Source organism: Frieseomelitta varia, unplaced genomic scaffold (genome assembly GCF_011392965.1).
Source record: "Frieseomelitta varia isolate USP_RPSP 00005682 unplaced genomic scaffold, Fvar_1.2 scaffold_18, whole genome shotgun sequence".
In the NCBI taxonomy this organism is placed as follows: domain Eukaryota; kingdom Metazoa; phylum Arthropoda; class Insecta; order Hymenoptera; family Apidae; genus Frieseomelitta; species Frieseomelitta varia.
This window is the reverse complement of record NW_025109527.1, coordinates 23,886-46,332: the sequence shown is the minus strand read 5'-3', so window position 1 is coordinate 46,332 and position 22,447 is coordinate 23,886. Positions and strand designations below refer to the sequence as shown.

At 39.9% G+C, this 22,447-nt stretch overlaps 1 protein-coding gene across 1 annotated transcript in view; it reads left to right on the top strand.

The window, feature by feature from the left end:
* LOC122538819 (cadherin-related tumor suppressor) overlaps window positions 1-22,447 on the top strand; it is a 108,120-nt gene that overhangs the window by 61,788 nt on the left and 23,885 nt on the right. The window contains exons 2-5 of the mRNA XM_043673237.1: window positions 12,926-13,276; window positions 16,720-16,956; window positions 19,964-20,353; window positions 21,475-21,888. Coding sequence (XP_043529172.1) covers window positions 12,926-13,276; window positions 16,720-16,956; window positions 19,964-20,353; window positions 21,475-21,888 — 1,392 coding nt within the window. The remainder of the gene's footprint in view (window positions 1-12,925; window positions 13,277-16,719; window positions 16,957-19,963; window positions 20,354-21,474; window positions 21,889-22,447) is intronic.

The window sequence follows — 22,447 nt, the reverse complement described above, 5'->3', positions numbered from 1 at the left end:
TCTCTCTCTCTCTCTCTCTCTCTCTCTCTCTCTCTCTCTCTCTCTCTCTCTCTCTCTCTCTCTCTCTCTCTCTCTCTGCCACCAACAAAAGATACACCGCGACCGAGAGTAGGAGGGAAATAATCGTCGCTAAATTAGGATTTGGCGTGTACGTCGGACATTTCTCCAAGAAAAAAGAAGAAGAAGACGATTCCTCGATTATTACACTGACAATATATCGGGAACATATACAGTTCGAATATACATACATACGGAAATAAACAGAAACCAGAGTCGCTCCTAGAACACTGAAAACTGGTCATTCTGGCGAAAAAAAGAAAAAAAAAATTAGGGCCATTTACAGTTTTCAACGTCTCGTGTGTTTTCAGTGAAACTTGGAAATAACTTGATAATTATTTTTACTAATTATTAACGCTGCTAAGATGATCATTGATAATATATATTTACTTTAGAATAAAATATATTTAGAATTATATAATATATATATATATATATATATTAGAATAATTAAATTATATAATATAGAATATATTTAAAATTATATAATATATATATATTAAAATAATTAAATTATATAATATAGAATATATTTAAAATTATATAATATGTATATATTAAAATAATTAAATTATATGATATAGAATATATTTAAAATTATATAATATAGAATATATTTAGAATTATAATATATATATATATTAAAATAATGAAATTATATAATATAGAATATATTTAAAATTATATAATATATATATATATATTAAAATAATTAAAATATAAACAATGGGCTAGATATTATAAAACGAAAAATACAGTCTCGTTGTGATTCATTGTAACGTAACATCTTCACAGAGATTAAACCATTATGTCCTATATAGACATTTCTTGTCCCATGTTAATTCTTCGAGTGGCCATTCTTTAGCACTCGATGTGACCAGCCAAATATGCACAGAGGTCTCACAAACCCAATCTATCCACTTGCAGGGTTAAAGAAATATACTTATACACTTGTTATTAATAATAATTGATAATTTGTACTTCCTCCCTTTGTTTCGATTACATCTTGTATCGACATACACCGCGTGCACTTTACCTTCTTAACGATCTAAATCTATTCCAAATGATGCATTCGCCTAATTACTCGTTTCTTGTAACTGATATTCTGGTCGTGAAGATTCATTGGGTTCTCACGCTCGTCACCGACAGGAATCCACCATCGCCCGTGCAATAAACGCTTAATAGTGAAAAGTAATGAACACAAAAATTATGAATGTGTATGTGTATAAATAAATACGATAGCGATTGAGTGAAATCGCTAATCATCACGCGCGTGAGTCGATCTTGATTTTATAAATTATTTTCTTTTACAATTCTGCCTGTTATATCGTATAAATTATTGATCGTACGTACGTATGTACGTAGGCGAATTGAATCGAAGATTTATGAAGAACGCGAGAGATGTTTAAAATCGTTTTAATTTTCTGGCCCCCCTTGGGGACATTGTACCACTCGTTTCGCAAAAATTGATGTACATGAAATTCTTCTTCTGCTGCTCGATTCGTATATACATATGTGTATCGACCGCGAGATAAACGAGGAAGGCTAATCGAGTATGTAACGGTACCAGATATCCTAAAAATCTATATTTTGCTAATGTCCCGCCGGCGACGATCCTATCGATGAACACACCGTGGCTCGGGTACAAGAAAATTTACCAATGCAAGCACTTGCGGATAACTTAACGAACCTAGCGGTACATTCGTAATACAACGAAAGTCACGGTTAAACGCGATTCGCTAATAACTCGCGGTGAAATGGCCTTTTATCGCGTGTCACTCGCAAAATACCGTGAAAGTACTTACTTTTGCGCGTGCTAAGGTTTACAACGTTTCTCGGACAAAAAAAAAAAGAAAGCAATTACGTAAATGGAAGTGTGTGTTTTACTTAACAACTGAAAAAAAAAAAACACATCCTGCAACGAGATCTTTCTTGTCCGAATACTTTAATACTCGACCGTTCTGGTCTTTATATTGGTAATGGAAGTCTTTCTTTCATGCTAATTTATTTTACACGTGTGTATTTCGCGGAAATGAATTTGATACCACATAGAAGGTGTTTTACTAAAAACAATATTGATGGAGACTACGTTTGGTTTCCCTTACAAATCAACGTTTATGGGTGATGATGATTTTTCGACAAATTAAAGCAGCAAACGAAAACGCAGGCAAAAAGAAAAATTTCGAGGATTCGAAGTACGAAAGAAACTACAGGATTGTCTATGCATGTGAAACAAATTTACAATAATCTTAAATGTGGACAATTTAAACGCTGACAATTTAATGCTAAAACAGTTGTTCCACTATCCGAAAATTCCACAAAAGCAAAGCTTTCATCGTGCCGCTCTTTTCACACTTCGATTCGAAGTCGATTTCACTTTGGATAAATGCAAAGAGCAAGATCAGTGCTAAAACTGTACGCCTACTCGAACATTTTGGCAAAAGTAACGAGTCAAAAGAGGAAGAAAGAAGAGAGGGGGGGAAAAAACAAAGAACGAACCACCTTTCTCCCTTCACGGCCATTTTCCGTGACATATTCCTCTTGGTAACGGACACTTAACCCGCAACCTGCGGTCTCTACCGTCGTCGCATGAGGCCAATCGTCTCCCGGTATAAATTCAATATCTTTTGCCTGTCTTCGTGGCCCATCGGGCGAAAGTCCACGATACGAGAGGGAACGATCAGGGTAGAAAAACAAAGCGAGCCTGTTGCAGAAAGCCAAGCGACCGCAGTAGAAACTTGGATGGCTTCTCCTCCTATGGTGTTCCATACTCGACTCCCTTCTTTTTCTCTTTTTTTTCTTTTTTTAATTCCCTCCCTCGCCCCTATCCTCCTCGCTTTTTTCTCCACGTACTTTTCTTCCCCTCTTTGCTAGCTACCTTTCTTCCCCTATTTGTTAACCTGTCGATTTTTTTTTCCTGGTTTTAATTGCATCATCGTGTGCAGGGGGAAGAACGACACACATCCCATATGCACACGATTCGGCAAGGTGCATCGTGTCCTCCTCTCTCGCGCGCATGCAGCGATCGAAGAGGGGAATTCGTGACGCGAACCGGGCGTGACACTTTTACGATCGATCGAGTCTCAATTTCCATATTGCGAACCGATCCCCCCCCCCCCCGGGGAAAACTGTTCTCCGCCACCATCGATAATTTCTTCTACGATCTTTGCCTATCGTCCAGAAACGTCCACGTTTCGCTAGGGAGAGACAAGCGGAGGAGATCGACTCGATACTCGCGCGATCGTCTCAGCTGAACGCGATGAGACGGGGGGAAACGAGTGAAAGATAGATCGGAAGTGAAGGGAAAAGGGGGAGTTGATCGACTTTCATTCGCGTGTTTGTGTACGTTGACGTAACGAGCGCTACTTGAATTTCCTAATTTAACAAGTTTATTTGTAAGTGTCGACCCGCTCAGGCATATAAATTAGTACGTTTCCTCGAGGAGGAGGGGAGCGCCGCGGTAGAATTTAACCGTGCTGTAACCAGTTAATCGTACAGTAACTCGATATATCTTATACAGGGCGATTCAAACACGCACACTTGAAATAACTCTTAAATTACGCGTCTAATGAAAAATTGTTTCGATACAAAAAAGTTGTATGGTTTTCAAAACGCAAAATATGACGTATGAATTTTGTGTGTGTGTTGAGAGGTTTCGAAATTTCCAAATTCCTTTTTATGTTTTTTCAATCGGAAACCTATTATATTCTTCTTCGTCATAAATCGAAAGAATATTAAATTCTAAATAAGATAGTATTAAATCACATTGATTTTAAACTGGTTTATAGGAAATATTAAAGGAAATAATTTACGATAATTTGTCTCGAGGATAAAAATTGCGTAGTACTGTCAAAGAATTCGGCAATATTTGCAAACGTCAGTGTTATTATCTTACAAGTCGAGGATAAGCCTTCGATAAGTCGTGCAGTAAGGTAGCGTAGAGTAATAGAAACCATACTTTTATATTAAACAATTTCTCATTCAGCTGCATAATTTAAAAGTTACTTCAATTGTGCATATTGCGTGGATCATTCTGTATGTTCTGATAGCTGATGATGCAGATAAGCAGAAATTGGGATGATTTTACAAAAAAATGGGAGTGATTTTGCAAAAATGAAACCGAGAAAAGAATTTGTTCGTCTGAAGATTAGTCTTTTAAGAAAATTTGTCGAACTTAACCAATTAATAAATAATAAATGTATATCGTTGTTAAAGACTGAGCATTGTTAGAGATTTATTCTATTTTACAGTTTTTGTTATATACTATCTTACCATCAGTCTTTTACTATCTTATTCACTTGAATGTCTTTGATGGAAATTTTATGTCGTCGTGTAGTTGTATAGTGTTAACACGATATCATCTACATACGAATAAATCAGGAATATTTACACCTAATACTAGTCAAAATATAATAGTTGTACGACTCCATTTCAAAGTATTCAACATTCCTAACGTTGCAAGATTAACTGCGGTAAAATGTACGAATCCAGTGACGACATTAAATAGTTATACTGTTAATTTCGTATTCTGAACATGTTATTTATTTGTAGTACATGGATCATTCATAGTTCAAAGTTTTTTATGATGTTTCCCCTCGAAGTAAACAGTTAGGCTAAACTAAAAGAATATTACTGAATATAAAACACGATATTTATAAAGCAACGCAACAGGTATCATTTTGACCATTATCGTCGATTAATTGCCCCGATATGTAGTATAATTCAGTTTGAAGTTTTAATAACATGAAATTATATTGTTAAATAACATAGTACCTGATAGTTTGATACATTCGTTTGATCTTGTCTCTTAGCAAATCGTTTCCACGAAACTTTTATCATATAGATTGTAAAATGAACACCTTTTTAAAAAAAAAAAAAACTAGTTAGCCTGGGGCTAATATTTCTCTCAATAAATTCTGAAAAAAATTCCGCAGAGGCAGATATTTTCCTAAACGAGGTCAAACAGAACAAGTTTGAACAGAACTATGTATTTCAATCTCTGATTCATACATTGTATCGGAGTAAAGTACGCTCGTTACCGTTCTTTCGCGGTATACATACAGTGGATCAAAAAAAAAAAAAAAAAAATTGGCACCTAGATAGCTTTGTGAGAACATTGGCAAAAATTTTCCATAAATAGTTCGCTACGTATGAGAGTAGTGTATACAGTAGTAATTTCCAATAATGAATTATACAAATATTATAATTATAATTATATAAATAATAGAATAATATATTAATAATATAATAATAAAATAATATATTAAATATAATTTATTATTATAATTATATTTATAATTATAATATATTAACGTAATATAATATAAATCGGAGAGTCAGAAAAATTACAAAATATCCTTTCGTAAATACTGGAACATCATCTGGAACGATACCGCGCTGGGATTAGGAAAAAAACTTGTCTTTAAAATATTTGAAACGTGGTACATCTGCAATTCGATTCTTCAATTTCAATATTACCCGTATTGTCGTTGCTTCATCCGTCATTAAAAATTGCTACCGTGCACGTCCTGCGGTGGAAGCTATTTATGGAAATTTCTGTATCGTGTGTCTTCGCAAAATCGTACTTTCTCGATTCGCGCGACATTTTGACCTAGAAAACGGACCGACCACGGAGAAAAATACCCGGACACCCTGTATTCGCGCGTATATATATATATATATATATATACATAGGTATATACAGTTAGACAGGTTTCACGTGGAATTCCTTTCATGATAGCTGGCAGTATGCGAAAAGCCGTGGCTCTCTCGGAGCGGTCGCCCTCACGCCCGTCCGACCAACATATCACTCGTAATAAAGATACATACTTACAACGCGGGCCGAGCGTGTAACTGGTCGCGCGGACAGTTACATAAGAGAAGCTGCCGCGCGCGATCTGGAGCCGTCCGGTGCATAAAGAATGCTCATTAATACGCGTTACGTTGTTGTCCGCCGATGATCGCCGTATTTTATTACGCTCGTGCCCGGGCCACGGGGATACAGAAGGGGAGAGGGAGCTTAATCTCACCGAGAGTCGGGAAAATTACGACAGAGAGAGAGAGAGCGAAAAGTCTTGGCTCCGCGTGCGATATTAACAGTTGGAAGATCAAGGGCCGGACGTGTAATTACATTCAAGGGCGTTTATTGGAATTGCAAATGTGCTTTCCGAGCTTTCTCGACGACGATTATTGCGCGTGGCTGGCAATAACGATGGGCACGGTAAACAACGTGGGTTACAACCACGTGGTTCCGTGCAATAAAACGTGGCGTAACTTGGAAGTATATATGCACTTTGAAAATTTTATCTTCCGCACTTGTCGCCATTTATCGTTGCGCAACTTATGGTGGTCTAACAATTTTGGAATCCTGGATATTACGCAGGGTGTTTCATTCGGAAATAACTTATTTTCAATTGAATGCACGATAATTTGAAGAATATTTCATGTATGATATAATAATAAAATATGTACAGCATAATAATAATAGTATGTACTATTATTATTTATACAACTGTTATTTACTATATTATTATTATACTATTATTATTTATACTATATATACTATACTATACTATATATAGAATAAATAATAATAGTATAATAATATAATAATAATATAGTACAAAGTATAAAAATAAAGTATAATAATATAGTATATATACTATATAATATAGTATATATACTATAATAATATAGTATATATACTATATAATGTAGTATATATACTATAATAATATAGTATATATACTATACTATAATATATAGTACATATAATATAAATAGTATAAATAATAATAGTATAATAATATAATAATAATATAGTAAAATATAACGAATAAATGTACGATATTTTTAATATTTACTCGTTGTGGAAAAGAATGTTTCAAATAAAATTTACTCTGTTTCGAAGATGGCTACAAATCTTGCCTCCGAGATTTCGGAATGACCTTCGTGTTTTTTTTCTTTTTTTTTTTTTTAACGAAACCACGTATTTTTATTCAAATGAACGTTCCATCAACCTGAATACGTTGATGTCAATTTTATTAATTTTAATATCGATCGGGATCATTTACTGTAAAACTGTTTAAACAATTGCTTATAACAATCACTTATTCGCCAGATTTTCAATGACAAGTAGCTATAACCAAGAATCTCTTTCTCTCGCGAGTAAGCGAAATTCTTGTTAATTAAGCCATCAGACTCGAAGATTCAAGGACGATCTTGTTCCTCGCCATTTCGTAATTCGACGATTCTTCCCGATTGGTCGTAGCGTAGCGTATATATGTATATATATATATATATATACATATGTATTTTTTTTTCTCTTCTTCCCTTTTCATTTCGCAACGCCAATCGTTCGATCGGCGGAGAATTCCCCCTGAAATATTTCCCGTTCTTTGACCGATTATTTATGGAACGTCACTCGTTAATTTATGTTTACTCGTCTGCTTACCGCGGCCGCGGCCGAGTCTCTCTCTTTTTTTTTCTCTTCGGATTATTTTTCCACCATATTTCATATGGCACCGCATGCCCTACAAGGGGGCGCGTTTGCATTCGGTGCGACAGAAAGTTATAAATGATCGAAAGACAACTTAACTCGAACGTAAGCGCGAGTATTCATCGGCGAGAGGCTGCTTTGACGTAGACATATCTACGTTGAAGTCAGGCACCAGTCGACTGGCAACGGGGCCCGTTGTTCGGTGTCGTGCCACTCGCCAGAGAAAACAAAGCTATTAGTCGTAAGAGCCGTAGATATATATCTTATTGTCTCCAGCCGCTAGACGGAATTACAGCCTACCCTTTAACTTACACGTACCCTATGGGAATCCATTCGAAGAAGCGTTATTAACCCAGCGGAGAGAAGTCTCAAGCGCGACTTGTATAGGGACATGGCTCGCTAAACAACCACGAAGAGAACCAGCCCGTACCGACACACTCTTCTTCTCTTCCTCTCCTTCGCCTCCGCGTCCGGATTCTAACCCTACGGTGTCCTACGGTGTAAAAGCTGTTACGACGTTGAAGTTGCAAAAAAAAAAAAAAAAAAGAAGAGAGGAAGAAGAAAGAGAATGACCCGTGGATCGTGCGACAAAAGCTCGTTGGCCGGAGGAATTCGAGAACGCGGTAACCCCCCGAAACAGAAGAACCGATATATGGAAACGGCATTAGCCAAGCTAATGCACCTCCATTTGCTAAATATCTCTATCTCGTCAGGCACCGCGATGCGAACCGAAAAAAAAAAAGAAACAAAAACAAAAGAGAAACGTATAAAACGATAAAAGGATAGAGAGAATTATTAATATATATATATATATATATATATATCATTGTCCCCTGTATGGATATACAGAATTCCGTGAGTTTAAAAGCCCACCATATTGGGTCCTTCTCCCGCTCGTCGTCGTCGTCGTCGTCGTCGTCATCGTCGTCCGTTGTCGTCCGTGGTCTATGGGGGCCCCCACGAAGATACGTTATTAATCGGGCGATGTCAGTGGTTCGACCCCTCATAGAGAACCCATAGAATCCCGTTCGGTAAAAGGGACAACGAGGTGGAGGCAGAGGAGGGGGGAGGTGGACCCCGAGCATCTCAGTATCGGCTCGAAGTCGAACAAGGAGGGCGATAGAGAGGCTCGCACGGGGCCTGAGAAAAGGCAGAAGCGTGCGAGGAAGAAGAAAGGGAGAGAGCGTGCGCGCGTGTGTGTGTGTGTGTTCACGCGAGAGAGAGAGAGAGAGAGAGAGAGAGAGAGAGAGAGAAAGAGAGAGAAGCCAGTAACGAAGAAGGAAAGAAAGGAGACGAAGAAGCAGAGGGAAACGAAGAGAATAAGGAGGAGGAGGAGGAGAAGAAGAAGAAGAAGAAAAGAGGAGCGGAGGCGTGGGGCAGAGCGGGGTGAAGGGGGCAACAGAAGAATGGGACTCACTTCGTGCATGACCCAAAGAAACCCCTGCTGAGCGACTCGATCCGATCCGCTGATCCCCGACCGCGCTGACGCAGATACCATCTTTCCTTGCACTCCGAATGCTCTCCGGGCGTTTCTTACCGCCCATATACCTCGGCCGTCTCTCCGTCCCGGCCGCGACCAGCAAAGAGAAGAGGGAATATTCTATCCGAGACAGCTATATGACCGCACTGATTTGTCTGCTTATTGTTGCCCGTTCCCCGTCTCCTTGTTCTCCGATCGTGACGATGACGCGACCGTCCGCGAATATTCTTTCCACGAACATCGGCAATTCCGCTTCCTTGCGTCGAATAAGCCCCCCCGCCCCCCTCCCTGACGAACAAACGTGGACGAAACAGTGTGGGAAACACTAGGTCTCCGATTCAGAAAAATAACGAAAAAAACGAGGCCGATCTCGTAGCTCGATGAATTACGTACGCTATAACTTTGGACACGTACAAACGTATATATATATACACACACACACACACACACACAGTTGACAAGAGTACGTTTCAATTCTTTATACATAACATCGCGTTAATAAAATGTTATGTAAATACAAATATATATATATATTATAATATAATACGTAATAATACGTACTAAAATAACATAATACGTATATAATACGTAATATATATATATATAAATATTATAATATAATACGTAATAATACGTACTAAAACAATATAATACGTATATAATACGTATTACATACGTATTATATTATTTTAGTACGTATTATTACGTATTATATATATATGTATATATAATTTTATTAACGCGATGTTATGTATAAAGAATTGAAACGTACGCTTGTCAACTGTGCGTTGATCATAGTGAAATATTTTCCAAAGTCGCTTCAAAGATAATATTTGGTTCAGGGATCCCTGGGCCCGAAATATTACAGGCGGACGATTTTTAACTACCCTTGCACTAGCAACTGGTTCGCGGACCATAACGAGTGACCGAACCGTATACAATAAGTAATAGACTGTATCAAGAAGTAATAAACTGATCATATTTGTTTTGCCTGGGTTACATTTAAAATATACTTGAAACTGAAAAATTGTTGCAATTCTCGGACAAACAATTCTCGAGGTTAATTCAGAGATTTTGTTCACTCCGACAAAGAGTGTCTCCGTCTTCAAATAAAATCTTCATTTCCAATAAAAATCCAACGATTTAACCTGACGATCAATTAGTCCCAGTTAGAATTCAATCCGAGCAAACTTCGACCGGATCGGAGATTACAAGTCGAAGCTACGCTTCTTAATCCGACACACCTCGACAGAAACTATATCGTAGATTGAAACATCGAATTCAAATCAAGCTCGAAGGAATGTCAGAAAGGAATTTATTCCAAGTTTCGTCATCGATGATCCCCCTCTCCCGAGTGTTATCGGAACGCTAACGCGTATTTGACACGGTACGTGATAGCCTATCGAGCCGATCGTGTGAACTACGCTTTAAGGACAGACTGTAGCCTAAACTGTCGATACTTGGAAACGTAATTAACGACACTGAGAGAGCTTCCTGCGGAGCCTCGTGCGGCTCGTTAGATAACCGTAGTATGTATGTCCGAAGGTCTTTGCATAAATTTCACGTTTTCGTGTTGCCGCGTGTCCGCGTAGAACAGAAATGGATAGACAGAAGTCGGTGGTGTATCGGTATTTTCGATCTCTGCCAATAACCAACGAGAAGGCCCGGTTCGTCGTCCGTTACCTTTGAATTTTAATGACAAACGAACAGAGCCACGCCGTGGTTTCACGACTCGGTCGCGAACGATTAATTGTACTCGTGTTCCGAGCTACTTAAAGGAGGTAGTTACAAGATCCGGCACTGGGCGAATAATTAAAAAGTCAAATTTATTCATACGCGTGTCACGCTGGAAATCGGACGGTTGACCAGCTCTCAGGCTCTCGGTCAACCGGCTATTGTTTCGTCATTTCACGAGATACGGGACTCTCGCTCCTCCTGGCACGCCTAAGCCGTTTTTAGGGGGCAATAATCGATGGCACGCACTTTGTCAATGACGGCCGAACTCCGACTAATTACCAGGAAGATCGATGCGTTCCACCGGCGGGGATTACATAAGCTTGAAAGATCGTCTACTACACTACGGGCGCTTCCATGTTTAGTATTCTTCGACGTCGTCGAGATCACGTCGATGGGTTATGAAGGAATCGATCGCGAGGCGAATGAGAAAAATTGATGTTACATTCCTGATAAGCTGCTCCGGATATCTGACAAATTCAGATGAAATAAGTATACGTATGTACATAGTATACGATGTATAATATATACGTATATGGACGCAATTACAATTATTATACTTTTTGATGAATTCTTCTAAATTGATGTCAACCGAGATTATTAAGAAAATAACGTTATTGAAAAGTAATTTTTCCTTTTCGTCCGAGTTTGGCAAAAATTCAGAGGGGAGGAGGGAAGAAATCGACGAAGACGAAGAAATCTACCGTTTCGTTGTAGATTCGGCGATTCCCCATTGCCGAGCGTAACAATTCAACCACAACGTCGTGGAGCTTCCACGTGGAATATAAAGTTTCGGTACGGTTACTCCGATAAATTTTTCCACGATCGCGGGAGAGCGACCCCGTTCGTCGATCGAGAAGATGCAGTAGCCATCGACTATAGTCGCGATGCTTTTCCAATAGATACCACGCCGTTGTGTGTTCCTTCGAGCATCGCGTCGTTTCGATACACTGGCTTCTGGTAGTCACATAAACCTTGGCCGCTGACGTGACTGAGAATTTAATGAAATGAGACATGCACAAGTCGGATCGAAAAACTAACTTTCTCACGATTCTTCGCATGCATACCGTGACTTCGCCGCAACAACGGCCCCCGTAGATTTATATTGATTGCACATAATTATATCCTGGTGACTGATAAAACTTCCAGACACGTCTTCTCTCTTTCTCTCTCTCTCTCTCTCTCTCTCTCTTTCTCTCTCTCTCTCTTCGTCCTTTTATTTTTATTTTTTTATTTCTTTCTGTTTTCTTCATTTAACGCGAGATAACTCTTCTGTTAATTAGAAACTCGCAACACCGATGATCGAAGATCGATCGCGAGCAACTTTGAGATCATTTTGTTCGTTTTATTGTTTCAATATTTTCATTGATTTCTGATTGGGTTACGTTTACGAATACATTTTCATTGTACCGTCTTCTATATTCAACAAGTACAAATTGTTGTTGGCAAGTGTTCAGCATTTCATTAGATTTTCAGCATACGAATGAACGTGTCATGTTATATTACAATTAAAATCTTATATTGGAATGTCATCGTGGCGTGTATCATTTTTCAATTTTTTGTTCATATAGGTCTGACAATATTGTATTTTATATTATTGGATCAAGTGTATCTTAATAACGATTATAATTATTAAAATAATAATACAATTTGCAAAAGCCTGTTATGGACCGATTAATTTACATAATTATATTATATTTCATTGATTCTTCAAGAGTTGATTTAAATCAACAAATAAATGGGTGTCCGCTGAAGCAATAATAATAATAATAATAACTTCTTTTCCTTTACGTAATAACGATCGAGGATCGAATGAAAAAATAACAGCTCGACAAGTCTTTTAACCCCTTGCGCTGGCAACTGGTTCGCGGACCATAACGAGTGACCGAACCGTATACAACAATTCGTCGCTTTCTCTTTCTTTTGAACTCGTGTCGCTATGATATCGCTGGATAGAAATAAACTTATAACGTTTGTTTTGGCTGGGGTTACGTCTAAAAAAACTGAGAAAATGTTGCAATTTGGGGCACAAAATGGTTAACGCTGCGAACGACTTTTAAATCGTACAGCTCCTCTATCCCACGCCTGGCACGCAGCGTGCAATTACGACGCAATTGTCACGACACGATCTGACGTAAAATTTGTTTTAATTACAGGTTCGCGTGACGGTTCTAGACAAGAACGACGTGGCACCAACGTGGGGCAGCGGCACCTGGAAATTCAAAATCTCCGAGGAGGCGCCGCCCAACACCGTCGTCACCGTCCTGAAAGCGTTCGATCCGGACACGATCGGTACCCTGACGTACACTTTGGTACCAAATCATCGTGCCGTTACCAGCCCCGGTCTCGCCGATGACGAGGAGACCCAGTGTCAGTTTAGGCTTCATCCGACCACGGGACAACTGACGCTCGCGGAGGCCCTCGACAGAGAGGCCAGAGAGAAATACGTCCTGAAAGTTCGAGCCGATGATGGATTGCAGCACACGGACATCGCGTTAACCATTCAGGTACGTTTCGTTTTCATATATCATCTCGGTTGACTCGGCATAATTTTTTATCCAACCGCGATCGGTTGCCTCTAATTAGAGGATGCTTCGGGTTGGACTTTCCGATGGGATTATTGCCCGTGGTATGCTCGATCGCATCGTCGGGCGTCGATAGCGAAAAGTTACTACTCGTTGCTGTTCGTTCGCGCAGCGGCCCCGCGAGAGAGACACGACGGCGCGGCGTTTCGTTTTTAGAAGAAAGACAAAGCGAAAGACAGGAGCAGCAACAGGAGAGGAGAAGACTCGCGAAGAGCGAGGAAAGGACATCGATCGCGTATCGAGTACCGTTGGACGCTGATTATCCTGTAATTATAAGGGGGATACTACTGTTACCTTGATCATTGTCCAATCCACCGTCCCGTTATTCAACCATTATTGATCATTGCGGAATCAATCGATATCAGTCGTGATAAATCGATCCAGACATAGAAAAAGAGAGAGAGAGAGAGAGAGAGTCCATTGTTCGAAATGACATTTTCGTTGATAGAGTACCATATACGGAGCGGTAGAGATGAATTTCTGTTTCCGTGCGATGGAAATCGGTCAAAGTCTCCGCTATTTCAGAGGTTCTATGGGTAGATTCGAAGCTCGGATCGAGAAAAAGGCAAACGAGGACAATTTTCTCGAACGTCGGGTCTCGATTCGGAGCGGACGTTTCCGCGACGTTCCGCTCCTTATAATTCATTACCGGTGGCCGAGCGAGAACGATTCACCGAAAGCGATAAAAAAAAAAAAAAAAAAAAGAAAAAACGCAAAGAAGATCGGCCGAGATGTTTAACGAAGGTGGTGGGCAAGATCGCGGCGGGCAGCAGGGGAAGGGAGGCCACAGGCCAGCCAAAGGATCCCTCGGAGACAATCGCAAAAATTATCCTTATGACGTGCAATGGCTGGAATTCTTTTAAGGTTCTCGGCTGGCCGCCGTCCGCTATTCTATCCGGGTCTCTTAAAGGCAAAAGGAATGCCAGCCCCGATCATAGCTCGGCTCTTTGGGGCTCCGTGAAAGAGGCCCGCTGCCGACAGTTGCGGAATCTGCCCCTTCTGGCCCCTTATATCCTCCCCTCCCTCCTCCCTCTCCTTGCTCGACCTCGCAAGAGTTTCTCTCCTTCGACCTCCTCCCCTCTTCTTCTTCTTCTTCTTCTTCTTCTTCTTCTTCTCCTTCTCCTTCTCCTCTTTCTTCTTCTTCTTCTTCTTTTTCTTCTTCATCTTCTCCTCCAGTCCTTCTTCCTTTCGTCCTCATCCCCCTTCTTCCAATTCCAATCTCCTTTCACCCCTTCTTCTCGTCGTCCTGTTCTTGCCCTCTTCTCCTCCGGTTCCTTCCAGTTGGTCATCGCGGTGTCTCTACTACTCTGCTTTCGGGGCCCTCTCTCTCCCCCTCGTCATCCTCGCAGCGCGCGTCTGCGGGGCAACCGTCACTTTTTGCAAACGTCTCCGAACCCTCCTTAATCAAACCGTGCCCACCTCCGCCTGATTCTTTTATACCCGCCACCGCGTGTCGATCCCACTCGACGCTGGAAACCTATTCACCGTTCCTCGCTCGCAGCCTTCCGACCGACGTCCAGCCGCCGATCCTATTCGGATAGATCCGCCAGGAAGGACGAAGGAGGAACGAAGCTGCCGCTATCGAGGGACCATTCACGTGAAAAATTCGTGACGTTTCCCCTTGCTTCGATCGAGGGGGGCCGACAAGTTCGAACGACGCCACCGCAGTGGCCGCAGTTTGATCGGGAACAGTTTGAACAAAATTCACATCTTCGTTGGTCGAACATCGTGTGGTATGCTAGTTATTTTTTACTCGTGACTGAACAGATTTGTATTTAAATGGAGACTCGTTTTGCAGTGAACGCGTTCACAATTCACTTTCCGAGGCAAAGTAGCTATCATCGCTCGTTAGAAAAGTATTATTATTTTGTCTGCTGTACTTGATGACAATTTCGTTTAATTTATAATTGTGAGAAATGTATTTACAACGTATTCTTTCGTGCGCTTTAGAATTTCCTGCAAGTGCGCAAAAATCGGCATGTCTGTTCGTTAGAAACGAGTTGCAGACGAATAACCTTCGGGAGATTACCCGAGTCTGTCGTTAAAGTCGTTGCAAGTTGCGCACGGGCAGTTTCCACGTTTCCACCGCGTGATAAACACCGCGTTTATATTCGATTCTACTCGAATCTCGATGCATCGAGCCGTAGCGTTTCCTGTTCGAACGCGCCACGCCACGCTATCAATCGAATCGAGCCTCCATAGAATCTCTCCCCCTGCCCCCCCCCCCCCATCACGGTGGAAAAACATTCTTTAAATTCCTTCTCTCGGAGACTTCGTTTCGAGATTCATCGCCACCGTAAAAACAACAGGAAACTTTCGACGAAGCGTACAGACCGAGACGCGGTTCGAAAGGTGAAGCGAACAGCATCTCGCGAGCCACGGCCAGCCGTCTCGGTCTTTGATTGAAATATGTTTATTCAGGAACGGACGGTCGAGTACAATCGAAAGGGAACAGGAAGCGTTAGCTCCGATTCTGGATTGTTTACCCTGACCCGTCTTACCTTCCCCTCTCGCCCTCGATCGTGCCGGTAGCACTGCCAACAGGATGAATCGAGTACGATCAAGAATAACATCGATTATTCTTCATTCGCCTCTCTCACTGCGCGTGTTGCTTCTCCTATCCGAAAATATCAGGTGACGTCTCTCAAAGGGTTTTAAAAAGAAAAGTCGATCGTCGAAGCTTTGGTTGTATTTTCTCTTGGTTCCTTTGGCCTGGACCTTGTCTACGAGCAATCCGCTGCGATTTAGTGGATCGTTTCCCCGACATTATTTATCGTATTTAAAATTATTATAAATTATCGACGAGGGTATCGGATGTTTTATTAAAACGCACGTGCAATTAATTTCTTATGTGTGACTTTCGATCGCTATGTCCAGTTGAAAAATCACAGACACACGATACGAGATTTTTCTTATTACGTACAAAATGGTCCCCTATGCGCCGAATAACTTTCGTCAATAAAATTGCTTCCTATCTCCAAAAACAAAATGTTCGACAAAGTTATTGGAACAGCCTGTACAAACAAAGATCGACAATTATTCTACTTACCAAATGTTCAAAGAGGATACATGTATTGAATAAATGTATCAAAACGTACGAAAGCGAATTCTCGATTCGTTACACGTTCGACATTAAATCCTTGTTGGATTTCCAATAATCCCGCGATCGTTCGACAAATCCATCGAGTGCAAAGTATGAAAAATGAATTCTCACTGTTTTGTTGCTCGTTTCTCGTCCAGTGTTAAGCTTGTCGATTTCTAATACCAAATCTAATTCCGAACGCTCGAGGAGTTAAATAACTCGTCGGAAGATCGGGAAATTCCGATGAAACAAATCGATAAAGTGAAAACGGTCGATGTTACAGGTGACCGACACGAACGACAATGCACCGACGTTCCAGAGCACCGCGTACTCGTTCGACGTACCGGAGAACATGCCAAGAGGAAGCCGAATAGGTCAGGTCGTCGCCACGGACGCAGACGCCGACGGACCTAACAGTCAACTGAGCTATACCCTCATTTCCGATTGGGCCAATGACGTCTTTTCTCTGAATCCTAGCACCGGCGTGTTCACGCTGACGGCCAGCCTCGACTACGAACAGGTTCGTATATATACGTACGACCGGGACACGTCGATCCTCTAGAAACGGCTAGTTAGAAAGCGTGTAAAATGATTTTGAAAGACCGTTCGCACGCGATCGGTCGCTTTCACGTTCGAAACACCTTCGACATTCATCGTTATGCGTCTCTATTATTCGTCACGATTCTGTGCGCGATCTCGATTAACCTTGTTCAATTGACAAATCTTGTCAAACGACCTTGACAAACCTTGTCAAACGACAGACGAACGAGACTCTGTTTGCGGTGGGACGTACATTAAGTTTAGGATCGCAACTTTCAACGATCGATACATTTCACTGACTTGTTTGACAAAATTTTTAAGATTTCTTGTATTTTTATCCGCGACACCGTCTGTTTTTTTTTTTTTTCGTTGTCGTTTGTAACATGATTCGAGTCAAACGACGAGTCACTATGTGAAATAAGATTTCCTACAAATGCGCAATAGATTTTGTTTTTCACGAATCGAATCGATGGAAGATTTCGTAAGTGGTTGGATGGAACTTTGCTTCCAAAAATTCGAGCTTTTGGCGCTCGCTTATTTCTCACCCCCATTGAGAATTCGCGGTCGTGCATTTTCGCACACGCGCGAGATCCACACACGATAAAACGCGTAGCTGCCCCGGGGGCAACGATTATAACCACGAGCACGCCTCTATATTTAAGCTCGAGCGCACCTATTATATTAGCTTTCGGCTAGAAGGCCTACGCTAGAATTTAGGGTTTAGCGTTAACAGTCCGACAGATCGATCAACAGACGTTTTTTAACTGTCTGATGGCTACGTTTCGGAGACAAGCCATACTTATATACCGAGACGCAAAGCATAAATCGTTCATTTTCGTCACCGATCAGTTTCGTTTTTCAACCGTTGAAAGGCACGCTCTATCATCCGAAATGTTGAATCGTCACTTTCTTTTTCTGTTTCATTTCAAACCAGATCACGCTTTTATACGCCAAGTATCACGTGTTGCACGTTTCGAAAACGAATCGAAAAGGTTTGCTACAACGAGGAGGTGGCTGTAATAAAACCAGCATCAAACCTGCTATAAATTCATAATCAACTAATATTCGCGTTAAAGTATACAGCGTATGTGTCAAAAAAGTGTATAAAAAGTGAAGCTGCCTCCTTCGATTTTATATATATACCACGGAGCTATAAATTCCTTTTCAGTTTCAAGTACCAAGTATCATAAATTATATCTTTTTTTAATCACATCCTTTTGCAAAGTCGAATAATTCAAATGCTAAATATTGGAGTTGTATATTTTCCAATTGCTTCCCTTCGTGGAGTCGTGGAATCGTAATTATTAAAATTCTTTATAATTCGAATATCGAAGTCATATTTTCCACCTCCTCTCTTTCATAAAGTCGAGGAGAAAGTGTGGAACAAGAATCGTGATTCACCCAACATTTGCTACATGAATATACTGCAGAAAATACCGAAACATAAGAATTAACCTGCCAGAAACAATAAAAAAAACTTTATCAACTACCTAAAGGAGACCCAACAACTAGACCAGTCATAAAGAGATAATTCCAGCACGTCGCTAAAGACCTCGTAGTCGATGCTCTAAACCCCCATATAAAAAGAAAAAAAAAGAAAAAGAATCGTGATTGATTTGTGAAGTTCAGGTCCATTGGTGTACATAGTATAATATTGAAATCCAACACAGAGTTTCCATGAGAAACAATAGGAACGACGATGCGATGCGATAGGGTAGTTTATAGAACCTTTCATCAGCGTAATTCGCTTCCAGATACAGGGCGGGATCGTTCGATCGTGCTTTGCATCTCTCGTCTCGGGATGATCGGGAGCGCATTGGAAACGCAGAAACAGCACGTTGCTTCCACGAAACTCGTATTAGTCCTAACAAAATTGTTAGGCGCCGCCTCAGATGCAAGCGGAAGAGCACGTCTAAAAGTCTCCCCCCTTTTAAAACATCGCCCCGGTCGAAACAACTGTTCTCCGAAACTACCTTTTGCTTTCCTATGTTTCTCTCTTCTCTCTTTTTTTTATTTTTTTTTTTTTTTTTCTATATAATCAAGTGTTTCGCGTTAAACGACCATTTTTGGCTATACACCGCTTCCGAAGGGACGGCCACTTGTTCGACTTTTACACTCGTTCCCCGCGTCTACAAATTCTTGTCTTTCAATCATTTTAATCGTTTAATCACTAATGTCAACAAGAGTCAACTTGTACAAAGAGTCGTAGAATTTTGTGATACAATGATAAATTAATAGCTTCGAGAATGGTATTCTCTAATGATTTGTCAACATGAATGGCGAGTTTTTATTTTTGGATTGATTAATTTCTTTTCACTGTTGGTCACTGTGATATCTACTTTTGAATGGAAAATGAAATGAGGACATGTGCGAAGGTTTTTCTTTTCATCACAGTTGGGATAATATGTAATATCTTACAGTAGGTCGTTTTTGTCCCAACAGTTTATCGGAGTAAAATCATTTTTTATTCTAACTTTATGGTTTCATAGATGAAAGAAAAAAATAACATCTGCCGTCGACAAATAAATGAGTCTATACTGAAAATATTGTGTTAAAGAGTTTTATAATATCTATTAAAGATTATGTATTTGCTAATATATCAAATAGTGATCTCTCTGAGTGAAAACTAATTAATTACAATTATTATTAATTAATGATTTGATAATATCTATGATAATGATTTATTCAATTTCCAAGCGCAGCCTTTAAATTTGATTAAACCGAAATTCCTGCTGTTTCTCCTCAGAAACACCTTCTAGCCGCGTTTCTAAGTCATAAATTATCAAAAGAAACCGCGACAGAACAACACAAATGAGATGATCTAATCTGTCAAGACAAAGACGTGCGATAAATTGATCAACGATGCTCAAACTGTTTCCAACAGTTCAAGGGTGTAGTTCAGCTCTTAGTTGAAGGCTTCGTCGATGACAGTTTCATTTCACGCACGGAGAATAGATAAGGAAACACTTACCTTGGTCGTTTGACAGGTGCAGCACTACATTCTGGTAGTCCAGGCGACAGACGGCGGCATCCCGGCGCTCTCCTCCACGGTGACGGTCTACTGCAACGTTGTCGACTTAAACGACAACGCGCCGATCTTCGAGGCCGGCCCACACGCCGCGGATATCGTCGAGAATACGACGATCGGCACATCGATCCTATCCGTGACCGCCCAGGACCTCGACTCCGGAGATAACGGCAGGGTAATTTACGCTGTCGCCGGCGGTGACGAGAACGGTGACTTCGGAGTGGCACCAAACGGCACCCTTTTCACTCGGAAGTTGCTCGACAGGGAACAAAAGCCACTTTACAATTTGATCCTCAGCGCCACGGACAGCCCTTTGCCACCTGCCCTCCCTTTGTCTTCCACCGTGCAGGTTTGTCTCGCATCCTCCCTGCAACAAACGATACACTCGTCTTGCATATATATATCGTTTCGCATATCGTTACCGATTATGAGATCGTGGTTTGTACAAAAGAATTATAAATCTCGCTGGATTCACCCGCGCTGCTTGTTATTATTACTGCGACTAGACTACGGATTTTTATGCGTTATACGTTTATATTTTTACTCTCTCTTAGTTACGATGTAACTAAGAGAGAGTCTATTTTTACTCTCTTTTAGTTACGATGTAATTAAGAGAGAGTCTGAACGTTGCAGAAAGTATATACTGTTGTACTTTGGATATATTTTCACACTTCTTCACATCGTCGCGTCCATTTTTGCGAGTTTGGAGAGAGTCGTGCTGAATCTTACGTCTAACCTACGAGTAATATTGAAATAAGAGACATATAGATGACTATATATAATATTTGGAATGATATTACAAAAATTTATTTAATTTCACTTTGTATTTTATATTGTCTCTGACAAAGATATAATAATTATATAATAATTATATCTTATATTAATATTATATAATAATTATATAATAATTATATAGAAAGAGAAATTAATATTAGAGTATTAACAGAATGTTCAAACGTTAGAGTATTGGAATATAAGAATATCTACTGTATGTATTCATATCAAAGAAATTTTATATTAATATTACATTAATATTATATAATTATATTAATTAATAATTATATAATAATATATAGAGAAAGAAATTAATATTAGAGTATTGACAGAATGTTCAAACGTTATCGGAATATTAGAAGCTCTACTGTATGTATTCATATCAAAGAAATTTTATATTAATATTATATAATTATTAATATTGTAATATTATATAATAATTACATAGAGAGAGAAATTAATATTAGAGTACTAACAGTATATTAAACGTAGAGTAGAGTAATCGGAATATTAGAGTACTGATATCAAAGAAATTAAAATCTACGGCGAAGAAAAAATTCATTCGCAATATATTCGTATTACGAGAAACCGATCGAATCTTTAAAAATAGCAAAGATCAATGATGCCTGCCTGGTTATTCCAGCGTTGAGAAAGTTGTAGCGGAGAATTAATCGCGTACGTTTATTGGATCGACAGGTGACGGTGGTGTTGCTGGACGTGAACGACATGTCGCCGGAGTTCATATCGCCGACGAAGATTTCGATAATAGAGAACGCACCGAGCAACACGGTAGTGATGGCGATTAAGGCGGTGGACAGGGACGAAGGACGAAACGGATACGTGGAGTACTCCCTCGAGGACACGACGCTTCCCTTCACCGTTGGCCCCGTAGATGGACTATTGCGCGTATCTGGCTCGTTGGATCGCGAATTAAGGTCAAACTACACCTTGGAAGTAACCGCGAAAGACCGCGGTGAACCACCGAGATCGTCCTCGACCACAGTCACTGTCACGGTCCTTGACGAGAACGACAATTCGCCGGTGTTCGATCCGCGGCAATATTCAGCCACTGTCGCTGAGAACGCCAGCATCGGCGCCAGCGTACTCCAGGTTCGTCTCACTAGCTTTCAACGTATCCAAATTTGTCGTCACCTCGGCGGATGGTACTATGGCCTAGAACAAAATCAATTTTTCTGTATGAATATTTTGGTAACGAAGCTTTGTTTTATGCAAAGTTCTATAATACAAAGTAGAGAAATGTGTTTCCCCTTTTTTTTTTTCTTTTTTTTTGGTAGAAAAAAGAAAATAGTTAAGTTCTTTTATAAGAGAGTTTGAGAAATATTCTACTTATGAAAAAGATAGTACTTTCACAGTGTAGAGATTTACATAAAAATTTTCTTGATTATGATATAGATATATATACAAAAAAACATGATGCCAATGTATTCAATCTATTCTTGAATGTATGCGATTTGCTTTTGGTTCCTTGTATAAAAAGGGGACGAAGCTAGGAGTTAATTTCAAAGTACAAAATTTAATTTTTTTAGACATAATTGTCGATTTTAATAGCGGAACAAAAATCGCCAACTTCGGAATATATCTAATAATATTAAATTGATAATATCAATTTTACTGATACTTTTATTCTATTACATTGACAGAAACAATA